The sequence below is a fragment of the Ambystoma mexicanum genome, chromosome 10 (assembly GCF_040938575.1).
Source record: "Ambystoma mexicanum isolate Mex_15411 chromosome 10, UKY_AmexF1_1, whole genome shotgun sequence".
In the NCBI taxonomy this organism is placed as follows: domain Eukaryota; kingdom Metazoa; phylum Chordata; class Amphibia; order Caudata; family Ambystomatidae; genus Ambystoma; species Ambystoma mexicanum.
The window spans coordinates 649414789-649430531 of NC_090932.1; the positions used below are offsets into that span (position 1 = coordinate 649414789).

A 15743-nucleotide genomic window follows, 5' to 3' on the forward strand; every position below is an offset into this window, starting at 1 on the left:
GAAAAACAATCCCAAAGTCGCTTATTATAAGCGGACATGGCAACATACACAAGCAGCCAGAACCTTCCCGCACCCGAAAATCAAAATGATGACGTCGGAAGTCACGTGAAAAAAAGTAGGCGGGCCGTTGCTATGGTCCGTTTCTCGGCTGGGAACTAGACACTACCCAATCATGTCACAGAGCCCAGTGTCGGATATCCGTATCCATGGAAACGCAGACGCTTTGAACTAACCCACCGGATGTGATTGCATGAGCACATTCATTGCATTCGTAGACTTTCTGATGGTTTTCTACATTCCTCTAATCGAGGGATGTCCAGAAGATGGATTTGCAGTTTATGGCGGGCTCTAGGATTTAAACCTTTTTGTTCGTGAAGTCTTCTCTGGATTGTACCAGCGTGTTTTGAGTGGTGAACACTAGCACAGATGCGAGTTGAAAAGTTACAGGTCAGTGTTTGACGCTCTGTATGTATCGATGATATTCGATGACCGTGCTTCTCAGCTACTTAAGTTCCATGTTATGTTATGCAGACATAGTTCATTGAAGCGCTTTGAAACACATTGTGTATAGGCACTATATAAATGAACTTTCATATCATATATGTCGATGAAAACACCGACAAATCTCCCAGCAAGGAGCATGCTTTCAAACCTTCAAAAACATCCAACTCTACACCGCCATGCCAAGGTGCTCCAATGCTGAGGTTGTGTAATTGTGTAACCACATGACCGGAGCTAATTCATTCCACAAAGGGCATTAAGTGGGTTAAGAAATCGATGGGGGTGGGTTAATTTCGGGGTGTGGCTTGCGGGATGGACGTGGCCTAAACAAGTAATTACACAAACCATAGTAAGGTATGCAAACAAATATATAAATGCATGTAAACATTTATATATGTGTATGCATACCTTACTATGGTTTGTGTAGTATGCAAGCCATATTTTATAAACATAGAAATATGTTACAAATTTCTATATTTATGAAAGATGCCTTGAAAAGTACACAAACCATAGTAAGGTACGCACATAAATATATAACATTTATATATTTCTACATTTATATATTTCTGTGCATACCTTATGGTTTGCGTACTTTTCAAGCCATCTTGTTTAAACATAGAAATATGTCTGTGTACTTTATTTCATGATCCATCTTTTATAAAGCTTTGACGACCAAGGCGTCTTTGTCCGTCAGCAAAGCTTTATAAAAGGTGGCTTGAATTGTGTACTTTTCAAACCATCTTTTATAAACATCGAAATATGGCATAGAGTGCCCAGGTTCACTGCGGGTCAAAGACGCCTCAGTGACCTGGGAAGGGGCAAACAAAAGGACAGTGACTTCCTCCTGTGACCCCTCACGCGAGGGTTCACAGGAGGAAGTTACACTGACAGAAGTGCTAGCCAGCCACAGCTGTGGCTGGCTGGCACTTCGGTCAGCTTGCCTTACTCGAAAATGGCGGGCACATCGCTCATCCCTCGTGGCGGAATAATATGTCCGGCCAATGTTGTGGGGCCGGGGGGCCCCGGCTGGTCCCGGCCCACTTAAACCACTGGTTCCACATATGACTGAGCCATGCTGAGCAGGAAAACACTACTAACTGCAGTGAAACATGGGTTTAAAAAACGGTGAACCAGCCACCACATTTGAACCCTTTTCCCATACATTGGAATCCGTTTGTGTTTGAATGTGGGTGATCAGGGTTTCACATTTTTTACCTCGCCAGATGTTTTGCAGTAAACTTCCATCAACCCTATCCACCATAGTCAATGGTGAGTGATCATAGGAGTTATATCCGTAACCATCTGGAAATCCTGCAACCTGAATGAAGATTTCCAGATGGCATAGGTGGCAGATTTGATCAAAAAACTCAAACCTAGCAGAGAAGCGACAGACTGCTGTACAACAAGGAGGTACATTAATCAATTACAATAATATGGGATACAATTAGAAGAGACTGTTATAGGTACAATTACAAGGTTGTGGAAAAGTGCTACAAATGGGTAACTTTTATGAAGGGAAAGGTAGAACCAATCTTGATTAATTTGTTTGTTGATCCGCAACTATGCTCCTACTGAAGTTATATTCCTGTAAATTGCCTACAATCTGATCTTCCTAACGGTACTTGTGTCCGTGCAACTGCCTCAGCGATTCCCTCCTTTGTCTTCTTCTGCTTTCAGAGAGGAAGCCAAGTGTGCTTCCTTTTATCCCCATCAGAAAACCTCAAGGCCGAGGTGGACAGTTGTGTTGCTTTTGGTCATTCAGTGCTAGGATTACACTGAGGGTATCGTCTTGAATGTTAAGTCTACTGATAACATGAATGCAGTGGCGTAACACAAAATGTGGGGGGCCCCCCTGCGAGCCATGCTGTGGGGGCCCCCAACTCGGCAACAAATCACGGGTTGCACCACACTCTGGGCCGGCCTAGATTGTCACGCTTGCGCAATACGCATGAACGTGCTGCTGAAGGGGTATGCCACACACTGCACTAGGAAAAAGATATAAATATGTGTTTTAATGCAATATACAGCACACTGTCTTAGATACATTGGCTATAAAGCCAGAGTGTTTGCAATTGTTTTGTAGGGTAACACAATCCAATACATGCAAGTCACCAACAGTGCACAGGAACATTAATGCTTTGCTATTAAGAATGCCATGCCACAATGAAAACATGCCCAACTGGCTACAGAATGTAGACCAGTGTAAACACGTAATAACATTATAGTAAAGCATGCCAGGCCACATTTAGACATACCTAGACTGGTTGCAGCAAAATACCAGTCAAAGCAATAACACTCATCAAGAAGAGAGCACACATTAAAGCATGTGTCTCCGCGGCCTCGAACAACACGGCCAAACTCTTTAAAATCTGCAAGGAACTGGTCAATCCTGTTGTGGTCTATACCTCTCCTGTTCCCTCCCAGGCCCTCTGTACAGCTCTGGCCTCTAGTTTCTCTGTTAAATCTCAGGACATCCTGTCCTCTATGTCCTTTTCCTCTCTCGGCCCCTTTTGGCCATCTCTACCTCTCCTCCTCCTTTTTCCTCTTTCTCTCTGACAACACCTGACAAGGTTTCTAGACAAGTCCGATCTATGAAAGTGTCGTCCAAACAGGTGCTCCGCTGATCCTCCAGAGCCAAAGCCCATATTGACACCCTCGCTCTAGCCTTGGCCGATTTCTGTAATCACTCTTTCGCCACTGCAATGTTCCCCTCTCCCTTTAAGCACTCCCTTGTGCACCCACTCCTCAAGAAGCCGTCTGCTGATCCTACCTGCCCGGAAAACTATCGCTCAATCTGCATCACCCCTTTCCTGAGCAAACTCTTGGAAAAGCTTGCCATCTCCCAGCTTACTCTCCACACTGAATCTGTTGGTTGTTTCCATGACCATCAGTCTGGCTTCAGAGCTGCCAGAGGCATGGAAACTGCTCTCCTTAAAACCCATGCTGCTCTCTAACCTTGATTCCAGCATTCCTTCTGTTCTCATCCTTCATCTTTCCTCTGCTTTCGACAGGGTCAACGTCGCCATCCTGATCAATCGACTCTGTGAGAACCTGGGCATCACGGTTCAGACCCTAGAGTGACTGACGTACTTCCACTTGGACCGCCACTCCGCTCCCAGGTCCATCATGGTCCCATTCTCTCTGCCACCTCTCTCTACCTGTGGCATTCCCCAAGGCTCTATCTTCTCATGCTGGTTTTTCAACCTCTACTTGGCCACTTTAGCCTCCCTGATCTCTACCTTCTCCTCTAATTTTCAGTGTTATGCGGATGACTCGGCTTTCCTTTAGGCTCCTCTCCTCTCTTGCTCATTCCTGACTGTCTATCCACGATTCAGGATTGGTGCGCCTCCAACGATCTCTGCCTTAATGACAGTAAGACAGAGATCCTTCTCATTGGGACCCTTGCCTCTGCGTTTCCTCTCTCACTATAGCAGACCACCATGGGCCCTCTTCCTTTGCCTTCCTGCGAGGCAAAAAACCTTGGTGCCATCTTCAACACCACACTCTCTTTCTCTCCTCACATCTCGGACATCACCAAGAAGTCCCACTACCAGCTGCTCCTCCTTAAAGGGACTCTTCCCTTTCTCACTCTCCACCAGAAGCTCACTGTCTCTAGGCTGGACTACTGCAACAGCCACTTTCTCAATCTGTCTTCCTCTAGTCTCCGTCATCTGCAAATAATCCAGAACAGGACTGCAAGACCTAGCCTTGGCCTCAAGCCCTAGGATTGTATTTCTCCAGCCCTGAAATCTCTCCACTGGCTGCAAGGATCAAGTTCAAGAACCTTTGCATTGCCACAAGGCTTTCTGGGGCCAGTACCCACACTAAATCCAATGCTCTCTTCCAAAATTCCTTCTTTCTCTAGCCCTTCGCTCAGCTACCTCCAACTATCTAAGGCTTAGACATTTCTCCAGGCAGAGAGTGGGGGTAGACCTCTCTCCTCTGCTGGTGCCTCCCTCTGGAATGTCCTCCCTGCCCCTCTCAAACTTGAGCCGGACCACCTGAAGTTTCGGAAGTAGCTCAAAACGTTCCTCTTCTCCGCTGCTTTCTCTCTCTCTCCCCCCCTGCTGACCTACCTGTCTGCTGTACCCACTGGCTGCTTGGCTACCCTCAGAGTCTGAGTCCAGGCTCTTTCTTGATTGGTCACCCTTGCACTGCCTCCGGGCCTACCATGCACTTAGGGGCTGTAACTGTAACCCTGTAGTCCCTTGTTCTTCTTGCCCAACCAATAGCTGCTCTGCCCTGGCTGCACTTACTCAGAGCATTGCTGCCCTGTTTTCCCCTCCCCTCTCACTTGCACTTCCCCCCCCCTCCCTTTTCCCTTGCACTTCTCGTTCTCGCAATGACACAAGGCCTAGTGAGATCGTTTGTCTTGTCCTCCCTCTATCATCCCTCCCTTGTGTACACTTGTGTACAGGCGCGTTATAAATGACTTGAATCACATCATATCATTTTATCACAGATGCCCAGAAAAATATACAATGCCGCAGTAAGAAGTGGCTAGACTGGCCGCACCCAAATGCCAATCTAGCCAGGTAATTAAAGTTAGCAGGACTGCTTTATCAGAAATGTCCAGTTAAAATAAAGTCATACCAAACTGAGGAATGACTAGACTGGCTGCATCAAAATGCCTCTCTAGCCACTAATACCACATATCATGCCTGCTTAGCCTGGACATGGACAACCATGATGATTTATCACACAATCCCGCCCCCCCCACACATCCCCTCTCCCTCTCCCTCCCACCCTCTACCCCAACCTCCACAATCAGTTCCTTGGCCCAGAATTACCTCTGTGTCCCTCTTCCTTGTCCCAGAGCTTACGTGTGAGGCTCCTTGTCTCATAGGTAAGTACTGGTATCAGGAACAGTGGGACTAGGAGTGATGAAGATTACAGGTAGCTAAATGGGGCATTACCTCCATGTACCTCTACCTCTTCCCAGTACTTGTGTATGAGGCAGAGTGCCTCACACACACGGACTGCCTCATACATAAGTACTGGGACGAGGAAGAATAGGGTTAGGAGTAAGCAAGGCATTAAACACAAGTAGTAGTGCAACACCATTGAGTTGACTGGGCTTCAGCACTACCCCCTGACATTTTGGGCTATATTGACTCAACCTGGCTAACCTTTAGAGCAGTTGCCGGTCCCAACAGGACACAGATGTTAAACGGCACCTGGTTCTTGCTGTTAACAAGAACCCATCAATTATCAAGGTAAATCATTTCACTGTTAGTACCTGCCTTCAAATGCCACATTGTTTAAGCAATTGAAATCGTGATGTGGGTTTAGTACTTGCATGCCAGGGGAGTGATTGGAAGGGTAGAGAGGGAACAGGAGACTTATAGGAGAGAGTTAACTGCTTGTAACATTGAATCTGCACTAGAATAGTCTCATTAAAATGCGTAAATAATTTGGATGCGCCCACACGAATACGTTTCCCCCTCCCCACCGCATGTGAAGTTAGCGTCTCTCCCAACATTTGAAGGGTTAGCCCCACGAAATGAAGGTCTTGTTGTGCCCCTGTACACAAGCACACACACCATTCACCATATACACACCCAGTCATCCATACATTTAAGTGTGCACCCTTTCACCATGCAGGCACACCCACACAGCCACCCATACATTTAAGTGTGCACCCTTTCACCATACACACACAGGCAGCCAGCTATACATTTGAGTGTGCGCCCTTTCACCATAGACTCACACACGCACACGTCATGGAGTTGAGGGGAGCCCTATTACTTCAAAAAGAAATTGGGGCTCATTACAGGTCCAGCGGTAACCGTGCTGGTGCTACCGGCGGGTTGCCGCCGGACCCGTAAAAAATTACTAGCGCCTGACTTCCCGGTGCCACCGTGCTATTTCAAGTCCGGCGGCTGGGAAATCAGGTGCCGGTAATTTCGTTAATCCCCAGACTCCACGGGAATGGGGACACGGAAGCACCTGCACCATTTTTAACGGTACCGGTGCTTCTGTGATAGGTCTGCCTACCGTGGCTGCTGTGCCTGGCAGGGTCAGACTTGTCGGGCACGCCAGCCCCAGCAGGCAGACCTGTAATATGCCGGTCCGGAAACAACAGTGCCTGTAAGCTTACCAGCACCGTTGTTTCCGGACCGGCATGGTCAGAATGAGGACCGAACCATAACCAAAATAATTTCTTTATGATGGCTGAGTGACTTCAAAAACAAACTATTTCTTTTTGAAGGCATAGGGCTCCCCCTAACCCCATGACATGGAGGCCTCCAGCCTAGGGTCTTCCATGTCATGAGGTAAGCGGGCTCTCGGACTTCAAAAAGAGTTTCTTTTTGTAGTCACTCTGCCTTCATAAAGAAATGATTTCAGTTACAGAAATGTTCTTTATGAATGCAGAGTGAATTTCAAAAGAAACGTTTTTTTTTTTTTTTTTTTTTTTTTTTTTACTGGGACCCCCTCCGAGGACATGGGGCCCCTGTTACGCCAGTGCATGAATGCACGAATCGGTTTCATGATGTGAAGGGAAAATATGATTTATTGTAGACCACCTTGCTACATGGAACAATTACAATACTATTCTTATGGCACAGGTGTAGTTATGTGCATTGTTTTACCAATGGGGGGGGGGCTTCCAAGTTTGTCCACGGATTGTTTATATATATATATATATATATATATACATATATATATATATATATATAATTTCACCTCATGTTTTTCCTTCAGGAATGCACGCAAGAGAGAAGACGTGTTTTCAATGTACCATGGCCCATTGTGTAGGTGGAGTGTATGATGATGAAAGTTACCTAGAACTGTGTGGATGAGGGTTCTTTTGGATAGTTCTGGGGGTTTCATGCTGTAATGTTCGTTGGTGGCGGGCTTTCATTCTGCCGTTGATGGAGCGTGGACTGGCTCCTAAGATTTTTTTTTTTTTCTTCTTTTAGTTTCCGTTAGAATTAGCCATTGGCAGTGTGAAGAAATGTTGTGACCCTTGTTGCAGAGTGACTGCTCACATATACGTGTTTGAGATGCTGTAATAGGGGTCAGTGGATACCTGCACCTAACGTTTGGGGGGCAGTTGCTGGTGTCTGGTTTTTCTCTCCTGGAACTTTGATTATGGATCTGGAAGGGGATTCTGGTGGTATTCCTGTCCTGATTTATTGCTCCAGATTTCGTTTGTGTAGGTGAATATTTGGCCTTGTTATGTTTGGGTTTTGTAGAGTTCTGTTTAAAGGTATGCTTTGGAAGTAATTTAGGGTGGGGGTGGGAGATTGCGTCTGGTGTCTTCTTGAAAGTTTAGTGTTTTTAGTGAGGTTCTGCCTGCTTGTTGCTTTGCCGCTGCATCATCTCTGCAGTGAGCCATCTACGTGTAACTGTTGCTGTTATTGTCGCTGATTATCTTTTTTTTTTTAGTTGTTTAATGCCCTGTTGGGGTATATGCTCTATCTTCTATCCTTTGTTTCTTCTGTTCTTTCTTCCTGTCCTATTCTTTCACTGTGATTACATACGTTGTATATTGAACCAAAGTGAGAACTGTGCCATGACCACGAACACGGTGAGCCATCTGAATGTCATCTCATGGAATGTCAACGGACTTAATAATGTGGGGAAAAGGACCAAAATATTGTCTCATCTACGTTCGAACTCATGCGATGTTGCCTTCCTCCAAGAGACGCATTTGGAAGATCCTGAGGCTGAAAAATTAAGGAGGGGCTGGGTGGGGGATACCTACTTTTCTACTCACTCATCCAGCAGGGGAGGTGTTTCAATTCTTGTCAAAAAGAACCTGCCTTTGTCAGTCATTGCAAGCAAAGGAGACAAAGAGGGAAGGATTATTTGTGTTCTGGTCAAAATTCAAGATGTTAACATTCTCCTGTGTAACATATATGCACCGAATTTGGATGATCCTTTGTTCTTTCATGAGGTGGCTCAGTTGATTCAAAGTTTCAACGTGGACTCAATTATAATTGGAGGAGATTTTAATCTGGTGATGGACTCTGCATTGGACCGATCAAATGGGGATTGTACTAGAACTCCAAATAGATGTAAACGATCCTTGGAAAGCTTAATAAAGGAATTCGGCCTGGCTGACATCTGGAGACTGGAGCATCCGTCAGACAGAGATTATAGCTTCCATTCTCAAAGTCATGATACATATTCTCGGATTGATTTCTTCTTAACATCCGGATCATGCACCTGTTTCTTTATGCTTGTCCTTTCAGCACTCTCTGATTAAATCGTCGAGATGGAGAATTAATTCTTATGTACTGAAAAGTGATCGAGTCAGGCAGTAAGTGGCGGAGGAAATTGATAGCTTCACCCAAATTAATAAGACTCCCGATGTTCGCATTTCGACAGTCTGGGAAGCGCTGAAATGCTTTGCTTGGGGGATATTGATTTCTAAGACTGGCAAGGAGAGAAAATTGAGACTAAGAGAAATTCAGAGACTCTCTTCTGTGGCAAAGCGCCTTGATGTTTTATTTGCAGCATGCAGGGATGAGAACACAAAAAATGAACTGCAGAAGACTAAGTATGAACTGAACAAACTCATTTCTCGCCAGGTTGATTATGCGCTGTTCAAAAAGATTAATTACTTTGAGAATGGTGAAAAAGCTGGGAGATTACTGGCACATAGGCTGAAGGTGGCAGAGAGCAATCGCTTTATTACTGCAATCAGGAGTCTTAATAACACATTGGAAACACAGCAAAAAGGTGTTAACGATATATTTCGTGGCTTCTATGAAAAGCTTTATAACTCTGAACTGTCTTGTGAAAATGTTGAAATTGAAAACTTCCTTGACTCGCATGTTCTCTCTCGTCTTACAGCGGATGAGGCTGCAAGCCTGGAAGGGAAGGTAGAAGTAGATGATTTTCAACATGCAATTTCAAGACTGACTGTAGGTAAATTGCCCGGCGCTGATGGACTGCCTAATGAATTTTATAAAGCCCTCCCCGATTCTGCAATACAGCTTTTGTGTGACGTTTTTAATGAAGCCTTTGAATCTGGTTCACTACCTGCTACAATGAGGTATGCATTGATTATGGTGTTGAGGAAGAAGGACAGATCTGCTACCAGGTGCGAGAATTATCGACCGATCAGTCTGATAAAATGCGACTGCAAAATATTAGCCAAGATCCTGGCTGTTCGACTGGGCAGGGTCATTCCAACTTTGATACATGAAAACCAAGTAGGTTTTGTCTCTGGCAGAGCGGTGCCAGACAACATGAGGCGGCTGCTGTTGACTATTGAGAAGGGACATACTAAACCTATTGTCAGTGCGGTCATTTCCCTAGCTAGTGAAAAGGCATTTGATCGTGTTGAGTGGGACTTTTTGTTTGCCTGCCTGGGGAAAATGAACTTTGGGCAAGAATTCCAACGTTGGGTTATGCTGCTGTATAACAACCCTTCTGCAAGTGTGCTGACGAATCGTCTTATTTCTGACCCTTTTGAACTTCATCGTGGTACAAGGCATGGCTGTCCGCTTTCACCTCTCCTGTTTATTTTGTCTATGGAACCGCTTGCGGGCGGATGTGCACCTTCAGCCTGTAATTGGAAATGATCGAAATAATTTGGTTTGGTTGTATGCAGACAATTTATTGATTGCCCTTCAAGACCCTACTGTTGGTATCTCTTATTTGATGCAAGACATTCGTTCCTTCTCTTTGGTGTCAGGATATAAGATTAATTGGAGTAAAACCGAGATCCTACCAGTCAATGGGTTATGTCAACGACATGCATGTGCTCAATTTCAATTCAAGTGGTGTGCTGAAAAATTGAAATATCTTGGTATATGGATTGGAGCAGACGTGGTGAAGCTACCTGCCGTTAATTTTGCATGGATCCTTCCGAATCTCAAATCGGATTTGGTTAGGTGGAGTCTTTTGAAGTTATCTACTTGGGGCAAAATCAACTGTTTGAAAATGAACCTAGCTCCTCGGATAAATTACTTCTTGAGCATGCTCCCTATCAGGATACCTGGAAGCATCTTTAAGGAGGTCAATAGGATTATGCAGAACTGTATTTGGAATGGGAAACCTCTGAGGCTCGCACTTTGGAAACTTCATCTCCCCTTGAAATTGGGGGGAATGAACCTGCCTAATTTCTCAGACTACCATTTATCATTTTCCATTCGGCACTTGTGCAGAATTGTTGATTCTGGCGATGTACAGTCTGAACATTTTGACCTCTTCTCTTGGGAATGCAGTGCGGTTTCCCAGTTGGATACGAAAGCGCTGCTAACTACTCAGAGGAGTAAATCAAAAAAGGTCAGCGTTCTTACTTTGTTCTTGCAAGCCTGCTGGTGTAAGCTTTCGAACCGTCTGAGTGCTAATCCCTATTTACATACAGACGCCTTCATATGGAAAAATCCAGCCTTGAAGTATCAAGGTATGGTCCTGTTTTGGACGGAGTGGTTTGTGGCTGGAATCAAATACATTGGGGATTTGTTTGAGGGAAACAGATGGTTAATATACACTCAGCTTGGCCAGATGTATGGCATGGCAGAATGCTTGTTTGCTGATTATAGAAAATTGAAGATTATTATTTCAGCCTGTGTTGAGGTGCCACAATTGACTGTTCAGAGCCCCGCCTGGGCGGCTCTGACGGCATGCTTGAGTGCTTCACACCCTGCTTCTATGATGTATGGTTTCTTGAAAGCTACTCGGAAAGGTGATCCGAGGTTACCAGCAACTTGGGCTGAGGACTTCGGAGAGGATGTGAACATCAGATGTTGGTGGAGGTGCTGTGAGAACACTCGTCTTGTGAGATTGGATTGGGGCCTCAGAGCTTCTCAAACAAAATTGTTGTTTAGGGCTTATTGGACGCCGGAGAAACTGTTCAGGAGGCAGCTGTTGGATAACAATCTGTGCTGGAAGTGTAAGTGCTCCAGAGGATCTCTGTCATTTGATTTGGTCCTGTCCTAAAACGAAGCAATTCTGGGAAAAGGTTTGTGAGAGGTTAAGTCTGGTCTTAAACATCGCGATCCCCATGAATGCTTCGTTACTGATTTTAGGCGATGACTCTTTGCTGGATGAAATTGACTTTGGTAAGAAGGTTTGGTTGCTGCGCGCATTTATGATTGCTAAAAAATTCATTTTGAGGTCCTGGAAATCAAGTAATTCCTTTAATATTGATGATTGGGTGGAGGAGCTTCTTACTGTTTCAATGTATGAAAAAGCTATTTTCAAGAATACAGATGAATTTGACACATTTTGGGACATTTGGAGCTGTTTTCTTGAGGTCTGTGGATGAATGTGAACTTTTATTCTGTAGCGATACATCCCTAACTTTGAATATTACTTTTATGATTACTTACCTGTAATTTTATGAAACGATCTTGTAATTACCTGCCATCTATTGCATTGTTTACTGCATATGTAATGTTTGGTCTTTGGTTTCAATGTTTTCTTTCTTTTTCCTTTCTTCCTTTTCTTCTTCTTCTCTCCATTTCATACACCTTTTCTTTCTCTTACATTTGATATTTGGACTTAGTTTATGATGAACTGTTTAACGTGTTTTGCTTTGGTTGACTATGCTTGTGGTTAATAGATAAGGAAATGTTTTGTTCTTATTTGTTGTTGTGAAAATACACATTTTGAACCTCAAAGAAAACCTCAAGGCAGCAATTCAGATTTTAACCACATTTGTTCCAGAAAGTCATTAAAGATACAGATACGAAGCATTATGCTTTCTCTTAAACTTTACTTCTCAAGCAGCTTTAACCAAACCAATAATAAAGAGTGACAACGACAAAACAAGTACAAGTCCCACTGTAGGTAAAGTCTTTGGAAGTCCAAGGTATTATTGGTCCATTAAGAAAAACCAAGTGATCAACTTCACCAATCCACAACTGTATAGTCCCATACAACACTGTAACTCCCTTCAAACATCCTCTTTCTTTTGCTTATCCGAAAATGCACCCCAACCGGTAAACGTAATCTCCGATGAAGGCAAAACTGTCTCTCAGTTCCCAGCTGTCTTGTTATCCACAACGGTACCTAATATGAAAAAACATATCTCAGTAAACTGAACCAAGAGGGCGGGGAAATCTTGTCATGACATCATAACAATACCAGTACGATAATCATTCCAATATACATAACGTGTACCACATTACATTCATTGATCAACACAATTGCAAGAGTGGGATAATCCTTCGCCTCTGTGTCTTTAATAGACTCATGACTTTCTGGAACTAATGTGTTGAAAATCTGAATTTTATGTCAAGACCGGGTGCTCGGATTATGCTTGTTCAAAGCTTATTTATTTATGCATTTATATAGCGCACCTAACCCTGAGGCATCTGGGCAGAGTTATGGAAAATTACAGTGAGGTTACAGCAGGAGCAAAAATTGCATTACGGTTACAACAATAGTGCAATAGAATGTATGGATGCAGTTACAGCATAGTTACAGAACAAGAGTACAAAGTAGGATTAGGGAAGAAATACAGAGCAATTGGTATACAGGGAACTATAGGCTAGCCATGTAATTGTAGTTGAGAGTAATGGCACATTACCGCTCATGTGCAAAAAGCCAAGTTTTCAAACATTTTCTGAAGTTCCAGAAGCATGGTTCGGCTCTTAATGACAGTGGCAGAGTATTCCAGGGTTTGGCTGCTACCACAGGGAAGCTTTTGCACCCTGCTTTTTGATGTTTGTATCTAGGGATAGTTAGAAGGTGTGCTTGAGTAGAACGAGTAGGTCTGTTGGTTAGGTTTCTAGTAAATTTGTTCGTTAGATATTTAGGGGCTGAATTCGTAAGGCACTTGTGTTAGGGATAGGGTTTTGAAGGAGATTCGATCCTGCACTGGGAGCCAATGAGTATTCAGTCTTGCAGTGGTAATGTGATTTTTCCTAGGGATGTTGAGGGCCGCTCTTAAGGCATTGTTTTGTATCACCTGGAGTTTTTTCAGGTTGTGACTGTTTGTTCCAGCATAGAGGGCATTACAATAGTCTTAGTCTGGATAATATGAGGGCTCTGGCCAAGGTGAAACAGCTGTCTGTTGACAGGAAGGGTCTGCCTGCATTAATGAGTTTTGAACTATAGGCCGTCGCAGATGCCGTCGCAGATGCCGTCGCATTGACTTGTCTAGTTAACGTGAGGGCAGAGTCGAGGTAGACACAGTTTTCATTTCTTTGGATACTTTAAGGGTGATGCTGTCAATGTCGAAGGATTTAAACTGGTCATCTAGTTTAGTCAATCAGTTTTGTGAGCCAATAAGGAGTAACCAACTTTGCCATATTCTCCATCGGTTTGAAATAAAAGGTCTTAAATGTTGCCTCTTCGATCCACCGATCTCATGATATTTTCCAACCTGGCTTGGTGGCCATTGCTGCCCTCACTGAGTGTGCACCATAATATCATACGTCAATACTGGCCTGTACCATCACCCATCTTAGCCATCTGGCCAGAGCTACTGGCGTCACTGCTCTCTATGGGTTACATAAGGCTATGAGTAACTGTGATACCTCTGCTGGTCTCACCTCCCCATAATGTCATTGTATGCCGCTAAACATCTAACCAAACATAATTTGGGTTGAGTTGGAAAAGCGGTGTACGAAATAGATTTTAACCCTGTTTTAATCATTCTTGAGATGAAGGTGGTCACCCCATTCGGTGATAAAGATGTTCTGTTCATCTCTAATGCTCTAACATCTGAAGATCTTTTAGTGTGGAGAGCGGCTGAGTGTGGAGGTGCGGCTGAGTGTGGAGGTGCGGCTGAGTGTGGAGGTGCGGCTGAGTGTGGAGGTGCGGCTGAGTGTGGAGGTGCGGCTGAGTGTGGAGGTGCGGCTGAGTGTGGAGGGCAGATGAGTGTGTATAGCGAATGAGTATTGATGAGTGTGAAGGACGGATGAGGGTGGAGGACGGATGAGGGTGGAGAGCGGCTGAGTGTGGAGAACAGCTGAGTACGTAGAACGGCTGAGTACGTAGAACGGCTGAGTACGTAGAACGGCTGAGTACGTAGAACTGACGAGTATGCCGGTCAAATGATTACGTAGATTGGATGAATAGTACATAAAGTGGTTAAGTATGTAGACCAGATGAGTGTGCAGACCGAATGAATGTGTAGATCAGATGAGCATACTGTGCGGACGAGCGTACAGGATGGATTTGCATACAGAGCGGACGAGTATACAGAGCAGATGAGTGCGTAGGCAGTCAGGAGCACATGCGCGGGGTCAACTGAAGTGCATGCGCGAGGAGGACAGGAGTGCATGTGTATGGTATACTTGAGAGCATGCATGGGGCTCACTAGAGAATGAAGGATAGACTAGAGCACGCAAGGTCAACCAGAGTGCGTGAGTGTGTAGTGCAATCTTGAACGCCTGAAATGAACAAAAATGCTTAGAACTGACCTGACTGCTCAGAATTGCGTGTCGTACATAATATGCTTTGGAATGCAGGGATTTTTTACTTCATATCACACCCCACGCTTACTATCTCCTTACACCACCACTCCACTAGAACACAGAGATACTATGACACCATTTGGTAAAACTGTTCTCATATCAACATCTGCCGCTCACTCCCCATGACTGGTTTCACACCCCCAGCTAGGCGTTCCCCTCAGGCCTAACGCTGCCACACTCGGTCTGGATAACTCCAGCCAGAGCGAACACATACTCCTGATCTCTCAACCACCACACCTACCGCTAAGAAGCAGCTACCCCATGAATTCCGCACCAGCTGCACACATACCTGGTGCACACACGCACCTTTGACTCTCTCTACTCTCTCTACTGACCTGAACTTCGGTTCCCAAGGGCGTTCAACCTACCAGCGCCTTCAGACCATACCAATGGTATATAAGGCGCTATATAAATGCAAAATAACATAACATAACATGAAAGAACACAGAATAACATAGTAAGTTTAGCAGATAGTGCTTTCCTAGTTAAATCTGGATTATATGGCCCTTCTAGAAATAGCTTTAACACTGTATCTACACCCCACAGTTGTGAGTACTTTTCCTTGGGAGGCCTCACTATCCCCACTCCCTTCTTCAGTCTACATATCAGAGGGTGTTCCCCTACTGGTACTCCTTCAATGTTCGGGTGGCCTGCCGAGATCGCAGACCGAGTTGTGTTTATGGTCCTATACGTTTTCAGTGGTGCTGCCATTTGGGCAAATAAATTGGCTATATGGACCACATCTGTTCTATCGGGATGTACTTCCCTCTCCACGCACCAGCTACTCTAGTTCACCCACGCAGATATTTAAGCTCTATGGGTCCCTGGTGCCCATGATTCATTGATGATGAG

The 15743-nt window shown here is 44.6% G+C and overlaps 1 protein-coding gene across 1 annotated transcript in view; it reads left to right on the forward strand.

The window, feature by feature from the left end:
- The first annotated feature begins 223 nt into the window (after positions 1–223).
- ANKMY1 (ankyrin repeat and MYND domain containing 1) overlaps positions 224–15743 on the forward strand; it is a 674408-nt gene continuing 658888 nt past the window's right edge. The window contains exon 1 of the mRNA XM_069618246.1: positions 224–447. Coding sequence (XP_069474347.1) covers positions 427–447 — 21 coding nt within the window. The 5' untranslated portion in view covers positions 224–426. The remainder of the gene's footprint in view (positions 448–15743) is intronic.